Source organism: Dermacentor variabilis, chromosome 1 (assembly GCF_050947875.1).
Source record: "Dermacentor variabilis isolate Ectoservices chromosome 1, ASM5094787v1, whole genome shotgun sequence".
Lineage (NCBI taxonomy): Eukaryota > Metazoa > Arthropoda > Arachnida > Ixodida > Ixodidae > Dermacentor > Dermacentor variabilis.
In genome coordinates, this window is record NC_134568.1 from 103,584,511 (window position 1) to 103,608,443 (window position 23,933).

Below are 23,933 nucleotides of genomic sequence, written 5' to 3' on the forward strand. Positions count from 1 at the left end.
GAAAGCTTCGCTTTAAAACAAAAACAAAAAGCACACATACCTACTCACACACAGACACTACTGTAAATGCACTAACACAAAAGTTATTTACAGAGTCTCATTTAAGCCTGTATCCTGCAGAAATACCATAAGCACTTTAGTAAGGTGCAGTTGAGATTATTTATCTTGTCACAGTTTAAGTCGCATGTTGTGTCGCATGCGTAAAGTGTTCAAGTCAGCTCTTGAGGTGGTGAAGCGAGCAGAAGTACAAATTAAATTATATAAGTTTTTGTTAACACCACAGGTCACAAGGCTTCACATTGCTATGCATTATTCAAAATGCCCCTACATGTAAATACCTGGCAGGGAGATGCTGATAAAAAAATCAGCAAACTTCAATTCCACTGCCTTGGAACTCGTTCACTGCGACTGCAGTTACTACCTTAATTACCCGCAATGCCCTCAACCTTGTGTAATACCCCTCCTACCCTGTGTGAACTTCCCCAGCTGTATGCAACAATAACCGTGGCCGCTATCCTGAACACACTATAATCAATTGCTGTATAGTGTAACAACTATGCTGCCCAAGTGTTTCCAGATGTTGCCCCAGAAATACATGCACAGGCACTACTGTACATTACGCATACTACAAATCACACACTAACTGCCTAGTGCAAAAGTTGTGCAATAGCTCAGTTGCGAATGCACTCCAGCTCCCTAGTGCACGTAGTAGTAGCGCACAAATTTATGTTTTTCTATGCTGTTTGAAAGGGTGCTGGCAAAGAGGTAGCATGACAACTGTAGTATAACGGAATAGATGTACAGAAAAAAAGCGAGTTTCAATCTCTTTACTGCTCTCGCAGTAAAATCCAGTTGACACTGATAATGACCATACTGCTGCATCAGCTATAGTATATAGAACCAAACATAAAACAAGATATAACAATGTAGTGGGATCAAAATGTATGACAGACGTATATGCATTGTATTCCAAGTACAAAAAAGAAAAAGAAAATCCCTTCCGATCTACTGCAAGTCTTTAATACTAAATATGATGAGCATACCACCTGATAAGCAATTACAGTTGAATCCACTTATAGCAATATTCAAGTGCCATGAAAATTACATTGTTATAACCAATAATTGTTATAACCAGGCGGGATGAAAACAAATCAAAATGGGGGATGGTGTAGCTGTTTCGAGAAAGCTATAATGGTGGGGAGGCCAGTTCTCCTACCCACCACCTTCCTCTATCCGGCTTCGGATTGTGTTGACTTTTTTTTTTAATCATGGGTTTTACGTGCCAAAACCACTTTCTGATTATGAGGCACGCCGTAGTGGAGGACTCCGGAAATTTCGACCACCTGGGGTTCTTTAACGTGCACCTAAATCTAAGTACACGGGTGTTTTCACATTTTGCTCCCACCGAAATGCAGCCGCTGTGGCCGGGATTTGATCCCGCGACCTCGCGCTTAGCAGCCCAACTACATAGCCACTGAGCAGATTGTGTTGATTCGTTTAACTGTTTAATTCTGATTCCTGCATGCTCTGATCGCATGTTATTAACAAGCCACTGCTGTCGCCGTTCAAGAATGGCACTGCCATAACTGCATAGAAGGGTTACGGGCAACAAGTGGCATACAAGCTCCGCCAAGGCGTCACTTTGGTGGCCCCAAAAAATGCCTTCTAAAAAATGCGGGAAGGTTGCCACAGCAGTATCTCGGCTTGAGAAATCCAGAAGAAACACTGGGACGTGATCGCCACAAGCATCTCGCCACGTACTTCCCACTGGCTTGCACGGGAAAACTGCATGTCCGTCAGCCTTGCTTGCCTTACGCGAAGCTTGCCGACATGCTTCTCCAAAGCATCCTGGTGCTCCACGTAGTGAAGCAGAATGTCCCTTGCGAGAACAAGGCCCTGAGGGACTGAATCATCTACAGGACCTCCCGCGGGAACAATGTTGAGGCAGCCTGCCCTACCGTGTCAGCGCTGTCGTCATGGCCATCACTGTCGCTATCCGATGCAAGCACGTTTGCGACAATTGCCTCATCAGTTAGCCTTTTATTTCCAAATCTATAGCAGCGCACTTTCTTTTCACCGGCAACATCGTGCATTATTGATGATCAGCGGGCAGATCAGCTATCTTCCGTTTCGGCGGCAAGTCAAACGAGGCTGAGAAACAATGTGGCCAGGAACAACTTCGATGCAACAAAGACAAGCACGAGCGACTTAATTCGTTAGCAGAATTGCGAAAAATGAGGGCCACAGAATAAAGAACCAACTGTGAGGGCCCAGCGAGCAATCTGAGAGCAGCGCCAGCAGCGTTGTTAGTGCAGTTGGCGTAGTCCATTCGTGTTTCAAAAGGTGGCATGGTTCAGAGCTATGGGTGCTGCCCATTCGTGTTCGGAGGGATGGAAAGGTGACAGGAGACTCATGGTGAGAAGCGCACGACGGCAGTTGGGGTCCACTCGCACACATCATCCACTCGCACAAATCATCCACTCGCACACAGCGGTGAGTGTTGTATAAAATCAGTGGCTTACAGTCTTCCATTGCTACTTCTATGTGCACGACAACAGCGAAAATGGATCAGCTTGACAGCAGCATTAGAGAAAGCAGTCACCTCATTAAGATACAGCTGAAAACAATTTTTCCTGGTCCTTCAATGGTGTGCTACTGACTTTCACATTAGCTTCAGCTTACCTAGTGGTAACTTACACAACTTCCACCTTAACCACTTCACCTCCTCCTCAACAAGAAATGTAAGCCACGAACGTGAGAAGCAGTTGTAACGAAGTAATTTTAGCTCTCCGTTCAACTACATTACAAAGGTGTTGCTGTGAAATGGACTTTATGATCAGGAGGCTAAAAGCTTTGTCCCCACACCAGAATAACTCAGCCATCGACTACAGTTTTGAACAGCCACAACATCCAATAGACTTTTGTACATACCAGTGCAGTTAGCGGCAACCAGTGCATGACTGTGGCACAAGGCTTTTATCGGCTAAGTACCACACTAGGAATAAAAATTTTACTGTTTGAATGTGTTTAATGCAAGCATTTCACCAAGAAAATGTGCGAAAGAAAACCAAATGTTTTGCATCACAGCCCCCACGCAATTATAAGAAAATTTCCTAACAAGCTCAATGAAACAATTATCCCTGCAAATGATGAGCAGGTCTTCAATACCCAAGGCAGGCAGCCACAAAACCAGTGGTCCCTATTTCAAATGCTTTACAGTTCCAGGTTCTCTTATTTCAATTTTGTCGACAGCAGCTTTTCTATGCAACAAGCAAAGTTAAAAATGAAAACATACCATAAAATCCATACACTTGGGTAATCTGTCGACTCTCGTGGTTCCCACGCAAAAGTGTGATCCTGTCAGGCCACCTAGCATTAAAATGCAAGAAGAAACACCTTAGCAGAAACACCAACACCTAGCTTTATGTTGCCTAACGAGGTGACCAATCGCTGCAGAAAAGCAATTCCCATTGTTTATCTCACACTAAACAAATGGAACAAAAAAATGAATAAAACGGCATCAATTATTAGATTCAGTCACAGCTTAAAGATATACTGAAAAGTAGCAGTAAATGTGAGTAGGCTGGTAGACTAATTTTGGAAGCCCTCAAGTTTGTGTGGTGAAAATATATTCACCAATAGAGAAAAACAATTATACTGAGCTTTCCTTTATAAATACAGCCTTCAAACCTCAGCACTGATGATATTGGTGTGCAACATTTCAGATTTCATATTATAGGATGCTTGGATCCTATTTGTGAAGTCCAGTGGAATAATTTTTTTATCATTTTTATTCAACTACCCTCAATCATATGTTGCCAAAATCATAGCCATCCGGAGCTGCCTCAGAAATTTTAACACGGTGCAGCCACTTCTCTTTCACTGTCATTTTGTGGCATACCAAGACTGTTCTTGGCAAAGGCTGCCAGTCACTCTTTCTATAGCGTAACCTACTGATCTAGCTTGGCCTAAATTTATACAGAGCCCCTCTAAGACGCACCAGTTACACGACTCTAGGGAGTCATTAGTACAGTGGTAAAAACCCAACTTCAGCATGTGTTATCCTTTACAACCAGACCTACTTGTTTTGAAATGCAGGACATGAGCATTTTGTTTCAAAAATTCAGTAATTCAATGTAGTCCAGATCTGAGCATAATAAGCTTTTGTGAATTGTTACCAGCTGCACGATTTTGTCGCTATGAATTAAAGCCACTGCTGCTGCCAGGGTCACTGTGGATGTAATCGATTGATAAACATAATAAAGATACCCACTGGATGAGGGACCTTTTCTTTCTTTTCATGTCAGGAAAAAAGACTACGCCTGTCTAAAAAAGACAGGCTAAGTCATACTTAGCAAGGCAAATATTTAAGGTGCAATATTGGAGAAAAGCTGGGAAACGCCATTCCCTTCGTATTCTGGACCACATTAGTGTTGCTCATTAGTGTTGCCACATTAGACTGCTTGTTTCTGTGAATTTCATTGTTTTTTGACATCATGTTTCTATGGCATTTCAAGAAAAGATCCCCAGAGAAAGCACTCTCACCACACAGACATACTGCAGGATAAATTCATGTTGGCATTTCTATCACTCTTTGGTGTACATAGCAGCCTGCATCTGCCACAGAAAAGTGTGCAAGAAAGCAATTCGTGCAACAGGCAACCCTTTGCAGATCTCGGAATGAACATGTTAGACACACAAATCAATATAACCCGCTGCAATAACAGAATGTGAAAAACTCACTTAGCCTTGAGGGTCAGAAGACGAGTAAATGTTTCCAAACTGTAGTAGCCTCGGTCTACAAAGTCCCCCTGGTAGAGCACAAACAGTACTTGAACAAACATAACAAATATCAGCAGCCCACTTCTGTTATAAAGAAAACAAATATCTGCCACCCATTTTTGAACCACATGGAATAAATACCCAAGGAAAAAAAAAAGAAACTTACCAAGAATATGTAGTTTGTCTCAGGAACCTGCCCCCCTGTTCGAAACAACTCTTCAAGGTCGTAAAACTGAAAATACACAAATAACTGCGTGTAGACAAATTTGCCATATGATTAAAATAATAAAACTTGTCAGAAAAAAAAATCAAGAATTTTTTTTTTTCATTTTGTGTGTAAAGTACCGCTTTGATCCACTTATAAAGGTATTGCTTGATTCACATGTGGTTCAGAGCCCCGGTGCTCAAAAAGTTCAGGTGGAGCCCAAGGCGCCAGTGCAGCATGTTGCACACACTTTTGAATAGAGTGTTGAGATACAAGCCATGTCATCTATTTCGCCTCATGGATCAGTGTCGTGGCATGTTTTCTGAATTCAGCCTTTTAACTTTAATGCGAGTTTTTAGTCCATGTTTTCAGTGTATTGTTAAACACTTCCAAAGCATTGAGCCATGACTATACTTGCTCATTATGGCAGAGTGGATATTCCAGCAAATCCAGTGGGAGCTAGAAAACTTGGATCCATGTGCAGTTCCCACAACTATTTATGATTTGCTGAACACTGCTCTGGCTATGCTGACACACTGGCAAAGTGTTTAGGAAGCACTTCCACATTCTCTGTAAATGCCAGCTGTGTCGTCAACCATCGCCCTGGCAGACATCTGCATGGCACTGTGCCCCTCAGCTGCATCACATTTAAAGCAGGAGCATAGGTTACCTGGCACCAAGCCACAATCGAGAATTATGGTGCAGGGGCTTCCTTCTGCACGAGAGGATCGAGGGCTTTTGTACAGCACAATGTAAAATGGTGCAGGAGGTCTAGACATTGAGTGAACTTAATTGACATAATTATGCCATATATCCATAGATAAGACTATGTAACTCTTTAACTATCAGGCGAGCTTGCAATACCTAATTTTAGATTAGCTTTATGCAATAATGAAATTCTGGCTGCAATAAAGCTTTTCAGAATAAATTGGATATCAGACAAAACAAACTAGTGAAATTCCCACAAGTCATCATAGATGTGATCTAGAATATTTGTGAACAGTATTTCTTGTAGTCCAAAGGGAAACTATCGATGTACATGAAGCGACAAGGCACAATACGCTACGCAATAAATGAGCCCCGTCTGCAGCAGAACCGTGCACAGATTTGGACTTTATAAGTATGGTTATCGCACAGCACACCACCATTTCACACAGTTGCGAAGGTGTCAGCGGCAAGGTTATTTTTATTTAAGCTTAATTTACTTATGCATTTTTTTCAACTCTAGGATATACATACACACATAATCATAGCACTGTAGCGTTTTCACTATGTACAACCTCTTGATCCTGCCAATGCAGAGTGAAATAAGTATCACCTGTATTGCATTGCACGATTATTACTAGGTGGCACATTTAAGCTCAGTCCAAATACAACTATAACTGCTTGTAAGAAGTGGATGTTTCAGTTTTGTGGACAGAGCTACACACTGTATGCAACTTTTCTCCCTTGCATCATAATCTTCTTGTAACACATGTAATTGTTTCTCATTTTGATTTAAAGCCTAGATTTTGCACTTGTGTACACGAACTTCATCAATCACAGTAACTACAGTTATTGCAAGAACTTTTTACACACTGCAGATACAGTTGATTTACGTTAATTCAACCCTAATAATAATAATAATATTTGGGGTTTTACGTGCCAAAACCACTTTCTGATTATGAGGCACGCCGTAGTGGAGGACTCCGGAAATTTTGACCACCTGGGGTTCTTTAATTAATTCAACCCTGATGGGACTGACGACTATAACTGAAATATCCGGCAGGTCCAATTAAAATGCAGACAAAATGCCAAAACACACCGCTGACTCATTTGGCAGTATTTGCCCGATACTAACACTCCCCCGAATCAAACACGCCCATTTTCTATGAGTCTAAAGTAGAAAGCTGACTTATAAATGACACTAAAGCTCCTAAACAAGGTAGAAATGTGTCTTAGCAGAGTACTACATTGGGCGAATTGGTGCATAGTTAATCCAACAAAGTAGAAATCTAACATGCACCCAATTTTGTAGCAAGAAAAATAAACAAGGGTTTAATATGTGTTGTACAATGGCGGCCAGTTTCCTAAAGGGGTCCTGAACCACCCCTCGGGCTTGGTGAAAAAACAGTCTGTGGAAAGCATACCCTGCTGTAAACATCTCAGCCAAATTTTACAGCAGTGCACGGTGCGTGGAGCTCGCAAGTGGAGAGCGAAGTCACTTCTTTCTCAAATGCTCTCTTTTCGACAGAAGCCTGCTCCTCACTCTTTTCCGGATGATTTATTTCGTAATACAGCATGTTCCCTTACGTGGCTGCTATTGGCCAATAGCTGACACCAATCGAGAAGGGTGTCTGGATCAGTGTGCTTCTTCCTACTGTGACTCTGCATATTTATTGATGCAGTTTAATACACAGGCTGAAGTGAGCAAAAATTTGCTTCTGAATTTTGATAATAATTACGCACTTCCGGAAGAAGACGTCTATAGTCTGCTCACGCTCGGCCACGACCGCGCACATAGGAATTAAACTTTGGCCACCCTGCTTATCGGTGTCATAGCCATCGGGTGTCACTAATTTTGGCTAGTTTTGAACACTGAACTAGCCTCAAAGCACGCAAAATGTAAGAGAAAGCTTAAGCTCAGGCCCAACTGTTATGCGGCCTATTCAAATACATTTTCAGTGCCAGGTTCAAATACTTTCAGTGCTGGGTTTTTTCAGAGGTGACACACCTCTAGCATTGGGTTTTTTCTTCGGATCTTATACATAAACACAGCGGTTTATTTTTGGTTATGCAGATGGGAAAAAATTACACTGATAATGGCAAATACTCTCTTGGTATGATCTTCACATTCCTGTCTGATTCAAGTACATGGCAGGACAGAAACATGAGAACGTACTGGCATATGAGTGACACTTAAGGGGTTAAACCCCTTTGAGTGATTGCTTGAATTGGTGTACTAAGATGAGATTGCAAGAAGACCAAAGAACTGCCACAAACCATACATAAAGAAACTAAACAAAATACACTATGTCCTCAAGCTATACCTGCTACTGTAACACTGCACCACACAGCCTCATGGAAAATCAACTAGCCCAAACCATCACCCTTTTAAGTACCTGCTAAGGCATGATTATTCTAGACCATTGATTTGACTTGGGCTATGGGTCAATTAGTGCTGTAGATCGTGCTGTATGTTGGGTGTCTTAACGTTTACAGAATTTTGAAAAATTGCCTGTGGCATATAGCACAAATCTAGTTATTGGGCTGGATTACTCGAAGAGGCAGAGATCACTTACATCAGAAATCGAAATGTGTAATTAACTAATTAACCAAATCTTACTTAAAAAAAGAACATTTTTATGCACTGAAGCTCAAAAGTTACTGGAATACCAATGCATTTCATCGCAAAAGTTTGGGAACACATATAGCGAAACTAGTTTCATCCACAAAATTGATTCCAAGTGGATATGCCTTTCGAAGTCACTGGCTACAATACGTAAGTAGCAATATGTGATGTAAAGTAATTAGTTTTAAAGTTAATTAGCAAAACATAGATAACTAGTCAAATATTCATTTTCATTTGTCCTGCTAATAATGTTCACCTCGAGATTAATCCAGCTGAAGTAGTAGAATTGTGCTACATTCCAAGAGGCATTTTTTAAAATTCCGGTAATTATTAAAAAGAACACTTCGTTTTAACACAGGAATTCAATTAAAGAAGGCAAAATTGCTATCAAATTTTGAATATCTCAAAAATATTAATGTAAAAAAATTTACATTCAGGGGTTTTACGTGCCGAAACCATGGTCTGATTATGAAGCACGCTGTAGTGGGAGAGCCCAGATTAATTTTGACTACCTGGGACTCGTTATGTGCATCCAGTGCATGGTACACAGGTGTTTTTGGATTTCACTCCCATCAAAATGTTGCCGCTGTGGCCAAGGTTTGATGCCGCCCCCTCGTGCTTAGCAGTGCAATGCCATAGCCACTAAGCCACCACGGTGAGTAAATATATGAGAATGTGAGTCAAACAAACACACCTCAGGTGAATAAAATTATCTAAACAATGTGCATACCTCACAGAACGTGTACAGTGATAGCCGAGGGACCCTACTATGTGTTGACGTTAAGCGCCCTCCAGGAACACATGTACAAAACATGCAAAATATATGTGGGTGGGCCTGCTGTCTTTATACTAGCGTTTAGCAGTTACTCCACCCATGTGCCGTAAATCAGGTACATTGACTGAAGGACATGTGTTACATATAACCCAAGCGTACACTTGAATGACTGCATTACTGATATGCAAGTCATATATAAAGGTGCAGTGCTTACCTAGAATAGTGGTTTAATGACAGGCACTGCTATATCGGTGCGAACATATTGTGTTGTGATCCCCTCATGAATAAAATTAATTCTAAGGTTTTACGTGCCAAAATCACAATATGATTATGAGGCACACTGTAGTGGGAAACCCAGCTAATTTGACCACTTGGGGCTCTTTTAACATGCACCCAATGTACGGTACATGAACGTTTTTGCATTCCTCCCCCCTCAGAATACGGCTGGCATCGAACCTGCAACCTTGCGCTCAGCAATGCAATGCCATGGCCACTAAGCTACCACGGCGGGTCAGCTCTTCATGAACTACTCATATATTAAGAAAACCTGTGCAATATGTTATAAAAGACACCACCAAATCAGTGAAGTGCTCATAAAATCTATTACTATAGAAGCATGCGGTATGAAACTTTCACCATACCTGCCCATGAATGTCTCCACACACGGTGACAGGTGTGGAGACAGGTTGAATGTTGCATTCTTCCAACAGCAGCCGGCAAACAATGCCACACAGTTTCTGGAAAAGTAGGCAGTGAATGATCATAACTTTTATTAGAACAGTAAAAGTTAAATCCCAAACCAAAGTAACCCATTGGAGAATATGAAGATTCAGGCACTTCAAAGCAGGTTTCATGCTGAACATGTGGGAAATGTTTGGAAAACTTTAAGGCCAAGTGCACAGTGCTACGAGGCAGTATTTCCTAAGGTGGATCTCAACTTTCCCTTTTATAAATCTATCCCCCTTACATTGACTTCCACAAAGCTTCTTTGGATAGTGTAGCACATCCTACGATAATGTATCACAATAGTGTATGAAGTCCTAGGAGCAGAGCATGCTGACACTGTCTACAGAAACCAGTTGGGAGGACAAGAGAGAAGTCCAACTAGCTTAATTGTTCATCTTGTAGAAATTCTAACAATCCAACAAATTTCAACTTGAGAACACAGACGCTTTGCCGTCCAAGTTCCCCCGTAGGACTCGTGGAGTTCCTAAATATCGAAACACGATGCACAACAGTAATTTCTACAAGTAGCCAAATCAGGATACTACCGAAGAACATCTGCAGATCCGAACAAAGATTAAACGTAACAACATATACACACACCAAACCAAGGGCCACAGCAACACATAGATGATAATTTTGTAGCACAATGAATCGTCGTGCAAGAAATATCCAATACTGCTCCAGAAAACGTTTTTATTGAGACGCTTACTTAATATACTCTTATAGGCTGAATGACTACGTGCGATAACTTAATGTACTGCAGCTTGCAGCGACAGAAGCAGCACCTACATTGTGTACTAGCGGCTATGCCGCAAATGCTCAGAAAAGGCGCGTACATTTGAGTACGTCCCGGTGACAGAAAATAACAGTATGCCCGTTTGAAGCCTTCCTCGTGCGCTAAGACGGGGAACGCTTCAGCCCGTGTATTTTTCCGTCATTTAAGCACCTAAACTATCGCAATTAAGCGGCACGTTTCTTTCTTCCTTTTTTGAGTGACTTAAAGGTAAAACGAACGCCTTGCCTCACGCAAAACAACCGTAATGTGTGCAACGTCGCTAGAGTGTGCTTATAAAACCAAAAACATAGTTCCTTCCCAGCTTTCCTAAAAGGCAGGTTCAGCATTATGGAGCTGTGACAACTTGTGAAAGCCAAGCAAAATTTCAGCCATTACCAGACATCAATGTCGTGCAAAAAGAAAGTGCAGCTGTCAGTTCACGCCAACGGTCTGCTAATCATACCGACACTCATTACCATCCAGCAAGATCTAGCACACGGTCGTCGGTTGTCAGGCTCAATGTGTTCTCTCGTAACGGTTGGTGACAGCAGCTAAGAAAGTATCACACCCACTGATATCTCGCATCCACCCACCCAAGCAGCGCAGCATCGATTCCCGGGCAAAACTAGGTCCTATTCATGACGCTTTAAGGCTAGCTGACAACTACGCCAAACGTGCGCCAGCTTTTTACAAAATTGTGCCCACCTTTAGATCGTTTTCTGGCAAATACTTGCATTCTTTCGCGATATCTATCCATCTATCAACATCAAGCATCGCTTAAATAATTGCAACTGTCACAGGTCTCACACATTGACCACAGCAAGAACGATGGAAACCATGTAAAGCAGCTCCGCACTAGTTTGACGACGTTCGTAAAATTGTTTACAATGCAACACGTTCATCAAGATAAACTAAAACAACATAAAATAATGTAATTGGTTGGTTTGTCATGTAAACTAATTTTGATAAAGTGATTTAGTTCAGAAGCGTTGAGTGCAGCCGCGCAGCAGACACTGGCCCGCGCTGTGGCTGTGGCAGCGCTGGCTGGATCTGGCTCTGGCAAAGCACATAGAACCATAGAAAAAATGGCGTCATTACAGACGCTTCTACCCGCTCCTTCGCAGTCTGTTTTTGATCGGGGAGATGAAGACCGTGCGAGAAAACTTGCCGCTCCGTCAAAGCATGTCGCACTCACTACGCGGTCTTCGCCACCGTATGGTATGCGAAAAGGCTGGGTTCCCAGAAGTCTCGAAGACTACGGTGATGGCGGTGCCTTTCCCGAGATACATGTCGCACAGTATCCGATGGACATGGGCAAAAAGAAGGACAAGACTACTTCGAATGCACTTCCAGTACAGATCGATGCCCAAGGAAAGATCAAGTATGATGTTATTGTACGACAGGGTCAGTCGAAAGACAAGGTGATTTACCACCGATATCAAGACATGTTGCCATCGGAGATAACTACCGACGACGACCCGTCTCTACAGAAACCAGATGAAGAGGAAATCGAAAAAACGACTGAAGATACACGGTTGGCGTTGGAAAAGCTCACTCAGTCAAAGATTTCAGCAGCAATGCCGGTTCGGGCAGCTGAGAAAACAGCTCCTGCCCAGTACATTCGCTACACACCGTCTCAGCAGGGCATGTCGTTCAATTCAGGTGCCAAACAGCGCATTATTCGGATGGTTGAAGTGCAGAAAGACCCTATGGAGCCGCCAAGGTTCAAGATCAACAAGAAGATCCCGCGGGGACCCCCATCACCGCCGGCGCCCGTCATGCACTCGCCGACACGCAAGGTGACGGTAAAAGAGCAGCAGGAGTGGCGCATCCCGCCCTGCATCTCCAACTGGAAAAACGCCAAGGGCTACACCGTTCCTCTGGACAAACGGCTGGCCGCTGACGGCCGTGGCTTGCAGCAGGTGCACATCAACGAGAACTTCGCCAAGCTGGCCGAAGCGCTGTACATCGCCGACAGGAAAGCTCGGGAGGCAGTCGAGATGCGGGCGCAGCTCGAGAAAAAGCTGGCCCAGAAGGAAAAGGAGAAGAAAGAGGAGCATTTGCGCCAGTTGGCTCAAAGAGCCCGCGAAGAGCGAGCCGGCATACGAACGCAGGCTGCCGCTGCCACTGTGGACGAGGACTTGCGCGAAAGGGACCAGCTGCGTTATGAGAGACACAAGGACCGTCAGCGCGAGCGTAACATCGCCCGTGCAGCGCCGGACAAGAGGTCCAAGTTGGAGAAGCAGCGCGAGCGCGACATCAGCGAACAAATCGCACTGGGCATGCCTGGTGCGCGTCCTGCTGAGGTCCAGTTCGACCAGCGCCTCTTTAACCAGAGCAAAGGGCTGAGCAGTGGCTTTGGCCATGACGACGCCTATGATGTGTATGACAAGCCATGGCGAAATGCCCAGCCAGGCATCTACCGACCCAAAAATCAAGACAAAGAAGTATACGGAGAGGACCTTGAAAAGCTTATGAAAACATCACGATTTGTGCCTGACAAGGAGTTCTCAGGAACAGACCGTTCTTCCCGACGCGATGGTCCTGTGCAGTTTGAACGACTTGAGGAGGAAGATCCATTCGGTTTGGACAAGTTCTTGACAGAAGCAAAGAAAGCCAGCAAGAGGCCCACTGAGGATCAGGACCACCACAGGGACAAAGGAAAAAGGCGCAAAGATTAAAAATTTGTTTGCTGTGCAGTGCTGAGCAACATGAACTATGCTGGGACATGTGGCCCCCAGTGCTGATGGTCCGTTCTTGTGATCATCCCAGCATGAAAGGCTGCTTATGATGCAAGCATGCGGTCAGCAGCATAGTTTTGTGACTGCAAGCACTTTGCATATGGACACTTGACACATTTGTGTAGACATGTCAATAAGCTTGGTCACCATGCTGCTGGCAGCCATGTTGCACATTGTGACCATAAGGCATGTGGCATTGGCAAAATGCTCACTGCAGCTCAGTAGAGCTTTTGCCACATTACAGGCTGTAGTGTGTTGAAAATGTGTATTGCTTGCTCATTCATGAAGATTTACTTTATTGCTATTGCCTCTGATGTATTTGTTGAATGTTTTGCGATCACGTCAGGTATTCATTTGCACTTTCCTAGGGGTTGCTCATGTTTTCTCAGCTTTTTTTTTTTAACTACTCTCTTGTTTGTGCATTTCCATATGCGAAAAGAATGTTCATTTGTCACTGCTCCATGAATAAAGAGCAAACAATACTGTCTTTTTACTGTACTTGCTTTCTTTTGGGAACAGTAATTTTATTTTGAATGCAGAAAGTTGAGGCCCATGACTGCAAATGTTTTCATGTAAAGAAGAAAACGTATGTGCTGTTGTGTTGTGGTATAAAACAAGTGAGCTATTTGTTTTCTGCCATACCACTGCATTTCTAGGGAGTGATAAATTTCTTCAATGATAAAAGGGGTTTTGAAATAGTTGGTCACTGCTGGAAACAGAAGCTGAAACATTACATGTTGACATTATACTGTGACCTTTGAAACTTGTGAGCCATGTGAAGGGCCAGCTATGCTGCCTGATATATTATTCGCATTGCAACACAGTTACAGGTGACATTGAATGGGGTAGCATGACATTTTTGTGCCTACTTGGAATTTAGGTCCAGTAGTGTTCATCGAGGTTTCTCTGAATTCCTAGCTGCATTTTGAGGAGGGTACAAGTTGTAAAAGTACCTTTGTGCGAAGATTTTGATGCATGATAATGAGGCTAGCTGCACCTATTGCTGATGCAGATGTTTCTTCACCTTCTTTTCATTGCAAGTTTGTGGCTGATGCAGATGTTTCTTCACCTTCTTTTCATTACAAGTTTGTGGCATTGCGCTTAATCTCTTTCTGCTAATGCACCTTTGAAAGTGAGCCAATGGTGATATTCATCTGTATATAACCATTTTTCGCTCAATTCCTCATTTCATTCATTAGCAGTAGAACATTCACTACTGGAAGAATATGTCCTTTGCATTGTTTGCTGGTTAATTGCAAAAATATTTAGATACAAAAATTTGCTTGTTTATCATAATCATGTGTATAATGGCACAAATTTCCAAAGATTACGATGTATCCAATATGCACAAAAGCATGAGCAGAGGTGCTGCAGCACCCTTTTTAAACCGCCAGATTTTCGAGATCCATGGATGAACTTTCACAATGTGTACCTTGAGTAGCCACTTGTAAAGCTTTTTAATGTTAATGTGTTAATTATGGTTGTTGGTGTGTGGCGTGGCATGGTTTTGTGATGTTCTCACTTTTTCCTTTGCATCTGCAGTTTTTGGTGCTAAAAGCCACAACCTAATTTCTGAATTCTAATATATATTTGAGCCACATTGATAAGTTTTTATGAAACAGCAAGAAAGAAATTGGGCAAAAAATGAACCAAAAGACCACCATAATTAATGAAAGCAGTTCAATTGAAACTTAAAGGGGCCCTGAACCACTTTTTATTGAAGTCGAGAAATGCATTTGAAGTTAGATTATTTCAGAAATACTTTGCCGCAAAAAGTTCTTCAATGCATTCAGCAAGAGCGGTGATATTGGCAATCAAACATTGTTCACAGTGCTTCCATTCCTTCTTCAATTATTTGCACTGCAAAGGCTATGGCACATCAGGGTGTGCCTACAACGCTCCGCCTACTGAATGCCACCGTGGCGCACAGTTAAAATTTGATTTTAGATGTTCACATAGACGCCACTATTTTTTATTTTGCCGCCTACAATGCGCCAAACGCGGTTGTCCTCAGCGAGCCACAGTGTGCTCAGCCAGTGGACTCTTGACAGCCACAGTATCTACACTACGTAGCATACCGCAGCTACATGCAACTGAAGCATTTGCTTTGTGCACTACAAGGCTAGAGTGCTCGGTCATGCTCATACGCTCCTGTCTGGCTGTGCTACTTTGTGCGGACCAGCTTTGTCCGGCACCAGCTTGAACAGATTGTCGCCACATCCAACATGGACATTTTGAAGCGCTATCAATAGCTCATTATGAAGCGAAGTCTTTCTAGGCGTCTAGCCAGGAGTGAGTGTGCGCTGGAAAGTGTGCGTGTGGTCTGACCTTAAGTTTCGCATGGTTCAGGGCCAGTTGAGTGTTCAACACTAGTCGAAATTACCACCCGACAGCTACAACACCGATAAGCAGCGTGGCCAAGTTTTAATTCCTATGCAGGCGGCCCACTGCGAGCAGATGATAGTTGGATTTTTCTGGAAGTACATTATTATAAAAATGCGAAAGCACATTTTCGCTTACATCAGCCTGTTTTTGAACTTCGATGAATATACACAGTAACAGTAGGAAGACGCACACTGATCCAAACACCCTTCTTGATTGATGTCAGCTATTGATCAATAGCAGCTGCATACGGGAACATGCTCTGCTATATTATGAATAAAGCGTCCAGAAAAGAGTGAGGAGTGATCTGTCGAAAAGAGAGAATTTGAGAGAAAGGTGGCTTTGCACTCCACTTACGAGCTCCACGGCTGCAACCTTTGGCTGAGATATTCACAGCAGTGCATGCCATCCGCAGACTGTTTTTTCACCAAGCCTGAGGGGTGGTTCAGGGCCCCTTTAAAAGTGGTTTATTTTTAAGCTCTATTTTGTTTCAGTGCCATGCATCTCCAGCATTCAAGGTGACGGTACATTGAATTTTTGAAAGCACAGTTTTCTGGGCACCTTCTGAAAAGTTTCTGCGTATACACAGTGATCAAAAGTGCAACACACAAAGGAATTACCCACCATGGTGGCATAGTGGCTTTGGCGTTGCACTGCTATGCTTCAGGACGTGGGATCGAATCCAGGCCACTGCTGCCGCATTTTGATGGTGAAATGCAAAAATGTTCGTATACTGTGCATCGTGCACATTACAGAACCCTAGTGATCAAAATGCATCCGAAGGCCCACACTATGGTGTGCCTCATAATCAAATTGTGGTTTTGGCACACAAAAGTCCCAGAATTTAATTTTTAAAACAATGTAATTAACCACATAGCGACATTATTACAGCAAAGCTGTTAAGGGCTACTTTCACCACTATCGTGTCCGCGTGCACAAAAAAAATTCCCAACGATAGTACAATGCCGAGCCAACCCGTGGTGGAGGTGACACAGGCATTAAGCACTCCCCATACATGGGCCAGTCCCGAAGATAGTGTAATACCGGGCCATCCCACAGCGTCGCTGGTCCCTTCTCCACAGTGTGGAAGGGCACTGAGTTTTTGTAATTATCATGGATCACGATCACATGTTTCGGGCTTTTTCATGCATTGGTTGCAATAATAAGCTGCTCAAACTGGTGAAGCTGATAATGTTAATGTCATGCTGTTTGTAGTTGGTGGTGCCGGTATGCCATGCTGCTGGGATGTTTGTACCCAATTGAGGCCTGGCCACTTGTTGGGTACAGTGGGATTGTGTAGTGAACTGTGCATTTTCTCAGCATGGCTAGGTTAATGTCATCGTGTTATTGAAAAAGCAGTGTCAGATGTAAGGACATTCTGGAACAACTTATCAAGTCGGAATACAGTAAGTGTAAGTCTTTGGGATTTGTATAGGAGTGCTCAAATTCACCAAGGCAGTCGCAAAAACATAGCTGAGAACATATAAACAGGGATCTACTTTCTTTCACTCCTAAATGTTGGCATGCAATGTGCAAATAGAAGTGGCAGTTTATGGTTTGGCACTGGCAGGCTCGCAGCTGCTGTCACATACCAAATGCGGACCTTATATTGATCATTGCAGAGTTAAGAGGAAGCTTTAGCTCGGGCCCATCTCCGATGCGGCCTATTCAGATACATGTAAAATGCAGAAACGCTTTTCTGAGATAACCCCTTAACCAATGTTAATGAAATTTGTTGCATTTGAGAGATAAATTCTAGTGACTGTTGGAAGCGAAATATTGATTTAGGGCCTGAATTTTGTTAAAAGAATTTTCAAAAAATTTGAAAGTACGAAAAAAATAGAAGTATGAAGTTTACAAACTAATAGCTCTGCATGAAGAACAGATATCGCGGTTCTGTAGACGGCATGCATTAGATCATTCAAAGCAGACAAATTCTATATGTCAATTTATATCTTGCGTGAATTAGTTACGTTGTGTACAAGGGTTCTGTAAAAGTTGTATTTCCATATTACCAAATTTTGGGGGATTCATATGTAACACATCAATTTTGTCCGCTTTAGATGTACTATTAGATTAAATTCACAGAATTGTCATATCATTTTTCATTGTATATGAAAATTCGAAACGAACAGTCACTAGATTTGAAGTTTTTCTTTTAAATGCAACAAACCTCGTCAAGTTTGGTGCAGTGGTTGCCGACAAAAACGAAATCTCCTTTTACATGTATTTAGATAGGAGCACCCAAGCTAAGCTTCCTCTTAAGACAAAGATGCTATTGGCCAGTTGCCACTTTTAATGGCATATAGTAACATCATTATTCTGGGGAACGGTTTTGCCTAACCGTACGTATTGCAGCTGTGTTGTTGAGACAACTGGTAAGATGTTGACTGTTATCGTTCTATCCCAGAATTTTGCATAGCACCAAGAGCACTGTTCCAGAACTTGGTGAATTTCTGGTTGCATGACTCTTGCAGCATGTTGGCTGTGGGGTTTCTCCAACCTTGGTGTGGTTGGTTTCATACAGCTGGGTAAGACTATATTACATGTGTGTTTTTTTTCCCTTCTTAGTATATTGGTATAGTCTATTGTGGTTTATTGGTATAGGCGATTGTGGTTTGAAAGCTACAAGAGATACCCAAGGACATATGTGGGGACGTAAACATTCCCTTGAGAAGTAAAAAACTGACCACATTTCAAGGGGCAGGAACCCGGGTTGTGATTTTGTAGCGATGCCTTTTCTGACGCTTTTTCGCCCTTTGTCAGTGGTCAGAGTGATGCTACACTCATGCTATCAATGGGATCAGCCGGCCATGAGCAGTAGACGATAAGAGTGGCCTAGAATTGAGCAGAAGGCATTGCTACAAAATCGTAACCCTGGGAATCTTTGCCTGGTTAGCAGCCACCTGTCAATCAGCCAGACATCTCTAACTGCAGGCAAGGTTTTGTGAAATGCAAGAGGTTTTCAATATGATGTCTTGTCTAGAATGCCGTTAAATATATACCTTTTTAAGGTACCATGAACACCAGCCTTTTGGACTGTGGCACTTGTATGTAGAAGCCTTTTGCATCTGCTCCCTGTAGCTTAGTTTAGTGTTGCTGGTTGGTAGACGTCCTACAGTCCAGTCTTGAACTTGGCACCGATTGGTCTTTTTGTAAAAACATATGTGTGGTCCTCAGGGGCAGTGCCAAGAATTTTCTGTTGGTGGGGGAAAGGGAGGGGGCAGGAGAAAATTTTAAGAGGTCGGCTGCCCCTTTTTTGAGCCGCCCGTGATGGTAGTAGTAAAACTCGTACTTAAGGGACACACCACATGTGAACACTTGCAACAGAATTTTTCACACACATTACTCGTGCATTATCACATGCCAGTATGCATGCCTTCCAACCGAATTTTTCAGGCACATAACACACATTACTCATGCATTATCACATGTCAGAATGCACAAGTGTTCAGCTTATTCCGTATTACAACTTTAGTATCTACGTGTGCTGTATTTCAAGGGGCCGGCAACTGTTGACAAAACACAATTAGGTTATGGCCCATATGAAAATGATGGAAGAAGGCATTATCTTATCTGATAAAGGTGAAATTTGCACAAAAAGATGTAAAAAATTTAGTGGCTCATCCACCCTTTGGAGATGATTGACGATGTTAATGAAGTCAGCAATGTTTCTTATTGTAGGTGTGTAATTGGTGATTATATGTTCTACGTGTTTGGGGGATTGTTACGATCTTTCTTCGTCCGTTTCAGCAACTTTGGCGATTGGTTTCCCACATTTTCTCCAAGCGAGCGGTACGGGCCTCTGCCTCACAGCAGCGGTGCTTCTATTCTTCAAACTTCCGAGCGGCAAGCAGCTTGTTTGGGCAAGGCATGGGGATGGTTAGAGGGTTCACCGAATGAGGCATCGCGTATGAGACGTGCACTGCAGCTGGGCTCCTCTTTCGCACTTCCCTCTGGACATGCTGTGCCATGCATCAGTGCCACCACATTTAGTTAACCAGTGCAACTTGGCAATGACTTTTCATCAAATGGCCATGTTCGATGCTGATGGGGCTATCATATAGCCCTTGTGTCACCTTGGCATGTCCATTCTCAGGGATGGGCCAAGAAAGGGCACATACCAATATCACATATACGCAGTGTTGAAGTTGTCTGCAGTTCATGCAGGCACATATCCGTTCACCCAAGTTGTTTACTAGGCTCGTCAAGGCAGTAGCCAGCACATACCTAGTGGCCAAATCTGTAGTAGACAATATGGAGCTTTAATTGTGGCACAATTAACTTGATTAGTAACTTTAGTATCAGAGTAAGCACCTCCTGAAAAACGTGTTCTATCATACAGGTAAGAAGATTTTAAGAGATTTAGTGTTGGACCAGTAATTACCAGGGCTTCTGGCTTGGTAAAAATGGTGTTACCAAAGTGGTATCAAAAGCTTAGTTTCAGTAAAGTCCAAAAACACTGAACCAATGAAGTTTCTAGTATAAATAGAGTGTCGAAGTTAACTGGTAATTGATATTAACCCCTTCAGGCACCAATAAACTTGGTACATTGAAAATTTAGGTTCACAGCACTTCTTGCATATTCAGAATAGCAAGCGGAAGCTGCAACAAAAATTAAGAACTTTAAATTTTAGTGAGTTTTGTCAAATTAACAGAACGTGGACTTCACGTGAGAACTTTCTACAGGAACGTCGCATAGGAGAACATCAACTATTTTTGTATAGCATAACTAGGAAACACCCATCCTTTGATGTGAAAAATAAGACTGATGTAAAGCATTATACAATAGTAAAAATCAATAAAATACAGGAACCCACTACATATCTACATGCTGTCGAAAAGAGCAAACACGTGACCATCTTCCTTCCAGCTCATTTTACAAGCACAGGTACAATATGAAGTGTTTCAAGATGTATGTAACATGTTTTAAACATTTCTACCAGCGCCTCTTTTGACGCACCATCTTGGCGTGCAAAATAGTGTACGAAGTGCCTCAAAGGGTTAGAGCTAAGTTAGTCAAACTGTCAGTGTGAAAAACAATAAATTAACAAGGTTTTAACAAACTAAATTTTTGCATAATTATTTAAGCACTTAGAAAATAACCTAATTCTCAATAACTGCGAATTTGGATAGCCTCGCATTTGACCTTGACTCTAGCTAGGCAAAGAAATTACAGGAAATGCTTTGTGTTTAGTAACGAAGACATCCATATTTTCTTTACAGCAATAATGGAACGCAAGTACAATTCGGCATAAAAACAGCTGCCCAATGTCCACTGCGAGTGTTCACAGCAGTCACACGCAGTGCACATGGTATACACTAAGCGACTGAATGCTACACATCTACATCACATATATTTACATGCAATGTCTGCAATGTGCATATGCATTACATGTGCAGAAGTGCACACATGATCTGTATCGGGCTTGATTGCGATCAAAAAGTGTGTCCGGTGTGTGACACCCGTATTATTTCATATATAACCTAGCTGTGTATATAGTACATCCACAAGTATATCTGGAAAGACAATGGCTAGGAAAGTGTGGGAGGGTTTGCAAAGAAAACTTCGCCGTAAAAAGAAAAGAAGGAAAGGAAAAAAAAGGAAAATTCACTGACAGTTGCGATACTCTCTAATATGAAATTTGACCTCAGCTCTACATGTCTTTTCATTTTGCTGTATATTGTGTGCCACAGACAATCTGTCTTGTGTGGCACGTTGCAAATGGAGCCAAGTGTGGCGCGACTGCCTCGATTGCTAATTGGGAGATCGTGAGAGGCAGCGCATGGGTGACACGTGGGTGCGATTCACAGCAGCCACCACAGACAGACCACTGCTCATGCAGCGCTTTATTTCCATACATGTCTGATGAGTGCTACTAGATCTGGTGCCATCTCGTAGCCATCATCGCCACAGAGTCCGTCTTGCACGGCACTATACACTTCTCACGCTTTTGCCATACCCTCCTCCTCAGCTTTCCACCTCATGGTTCCGCTGCACTCTCTTCACTATTGTCGTACTTCATCACCCGCTGCGCTCCGCGTTCACTCTTTCATCCTTCACTCTGCTTGTTCGCTCAGTTACGAGGGACGCTGAGGCACGCTGACGCTTAATGCAGGAACGGGTGCCTATAAGAGCTGCACTCTAAAAATCTGGGTTCTCTTTTGGGGTTGTTCATGTATATTTACCTATTTTTGTGCAAGGCAGTCAAGACATTATGCGCTTGCATCTTCGACCAGACTGTATTATTTTCGGAATTAGCTCATAAGAACGGTTAGACTGCCTCAATAAATTGCGATTAGTTCCCAACGAATGTTCAATTAAGGCATTAAGGTTCACCATGCACGAGAACTTAAAACCTTGAACAAAACGCTGCTGGTCCATGCTAAACTTGACTAGCACATATACTTGCACGGCGATATGTGTAGCACACGACATAAGAGCAAATGGTGCGATTCCGTGGGCTGGCATCGCGCAAGCCTCTACAAATTTTAAAGCCTAAGGTTTCTAGATAAAACAAGTAAACTTGTTTTATCTGGGGACCTTTACAAACGCCGTGCTTGCAGCGCCACCACCGCGGGACTTTACATGCATGTGCCTGGTCGTCTGTGGTCCCGTCACGGCTGGACTCGACTCTCCAACGCGGAGGAGCGAGTCGAGTCCCGCCGTGGTCCCGTTTGTGTCGTTTTGCATTTATGACCGCTAGGGCAGTAGCTGGCGCCCCGGCGTGCTCATAATTAAATCCCCTCAATTTTCCAAAATAACGTCATTCTTAGATCTTTCCGTCGCCCAGCTCTCCTCAGCGTTTCCTTCTCCACGCCTCCTGTCGCCCCAGCCTCATCCGCTTCCCCAATTGGCCAATCTGTGTCACGTGGAAGCACGCGTCGTGCTTTTGCATATTTTTTCTTTCCAGCGCGCTCCGACCGCCATTGCCGGCCCAGTGCGACGAAAGTACGCGCAGACGGATTGAACCCGGGAGGTCGCGGGATCAAATCGCGGCCGCGGCGACTGCATTTCGATGGAGGCGACATGCAAAGACGCCCGTATCCCGCGCATTGGGGCCATGTTAAAGAACCCCATCTGGTCAAAATTAATCCGGAGTCCCCCATAACGGCGTGGTTTTGGCACGTAAAACCCAAGAAATGTTTTTCTAGTCTTGTGCACGTGTTCCAGTTAAAGGAACACTGCTTCCCTGGGAAAACTTACAACGCAAAAGAATACAGACGCACGTAGCATGCAGATATAAAATTAGTACTTCAACAAAAGTGTTACACGTGCTAATGAGGGCGGGGGGATAATTATTTTCGGAACCTTTGTCCAGTTGTCCCGTCAAGTTCGTTCTTGCTATCAAATTCCAACCACTTGCACTGTAATAAATAATATAAGATTTCATGTCTGGTTCGTTGTTCAAATTAACAATACTGTCTACGTGTGAAAACATTGCTCATGGCCACCACAACCCATGCATGAGATACATACATCTGTAAAAGGCGTGGAGCAGAAGCAGCCCTGTTGCTAGGCATGCTGGCCCCAGACAGTTGGAATCTCTCACGCGCCGGCCGAATAAAAAGTATCCTGCAGGTACGTAAATGAACCTGCGAAACCACGTGCACATACTTTCACGCAGACAAAACCAGAAACATGTAATTACGCGCGTGTTTGAGCACACCGTGTGCATGCGTCGTGTTTCAGCAACACGAACTCTCAACGTGCGGGCGCTTTACACCTTAATTAAATAATGGTCCTTCCCTTTTTTGCGCAATTCCAGCATTACATTAATAAGGCCAGTTAACGACTGACGAAGCAAAACCTCGCCTCAAAAGCTGCTCCGCAGGGCTCGAACGAACTTTTCCGCGGACTTCCTCCGGTAGTGCGTTAGCCGTCGTCTGCTACAGAAGGGACAACATAGGCAGCGCCACTGTCGAGGCCGCGCCGAGCGCGTGAGTAGAGCCGAGGAGGAGGAAAATAGTTGGCGCTACTTTTGGAGATTGAGGTGATCTCGCGAGAAATGTAAACGAGAGAGGAGTACTCATAGAGTTTCTTACAAAAATTTTTGTAGGAAACTCTATGGGAGTACTGGCCCGACATCATGGTGGAGCAACGCCAACTTTCGGCTTCACTTAGCTTCACAAAGAGTGACGGCAGGGGCCCCTCAATTTTTCCCTTCCTCCATGTCTGCGCATAAGAAAACGTACACACGCTTTACTGCGCGACA

The 23,933-nt window shown here is 43.3% G+C and overlaps 2 protein-coding genes across 4 annotated transcripts in view; one reads left to right on the forward strand and one right to left on the reverse strand.

Annotated features, from left to right (window-relative positions):
• Positions 1 to 18,907, reverse strand: part of PpV (Protein phosphatase V) — a 34,019-nt gene extending 15,112 nt beyond the window's left edge. Inside the window, exons 1-5 of one of the 3 annotated variants that reach the window (XM_075691905.1) lie at positions 18,723 to 18,907; positions 9,735 to 9,830; positions 4,949 to 5,014; positions 4,744 to 4,811; positions 3,296 to 3,369 (exon numbers count right to left, since the gene is read on the reverse strand). In XM_075691905.1, coding sequence (XP_075548020.1) covers positions 3,296 to 3,369; positions 4,744 to 4,811; positions 4,949 to 5,014; positions 9,735 to 9,830; positions 18,723 to 18,788 — 370 coding nt within the window. In that variant the 5' untranslated portion in view covers positions 18,789 to 18,907. Of the gene's footprint in view, positions 1 to 3,295; positions 3,370 to 4,743; positions 4,812 to 4,948; positions 5,015 to 9,734; positions 9,831 to 11,299; positions 11,455 to 16,341; positions 16,362 to 18,722 lie in introns of those variants that run through there. The other 2 variants (XM_075691915.1, XM_075691896.1) reach the window with 2 other exon arrangements.
• Bx42 (Puff-specific protein Bx42) lies at positions 11,596 to 13,822 on the forward strand. Its single transcript, XM_075691884.1, has one exon. The coding sequence runs from the start codon at positions 11,680 to 11,682 to the stop codon at positions 13,273 to 13,275; it is 1,596 nt and encodes a 531-aa protein (XP_075547999.1). The 5' UTR covers positions 11,596 to 11,679; the 3' UTR covers positions 13,276 to 13,822.
• Positions 18,908 to 23,933: the final 5,026 nt, after the last annotated feature.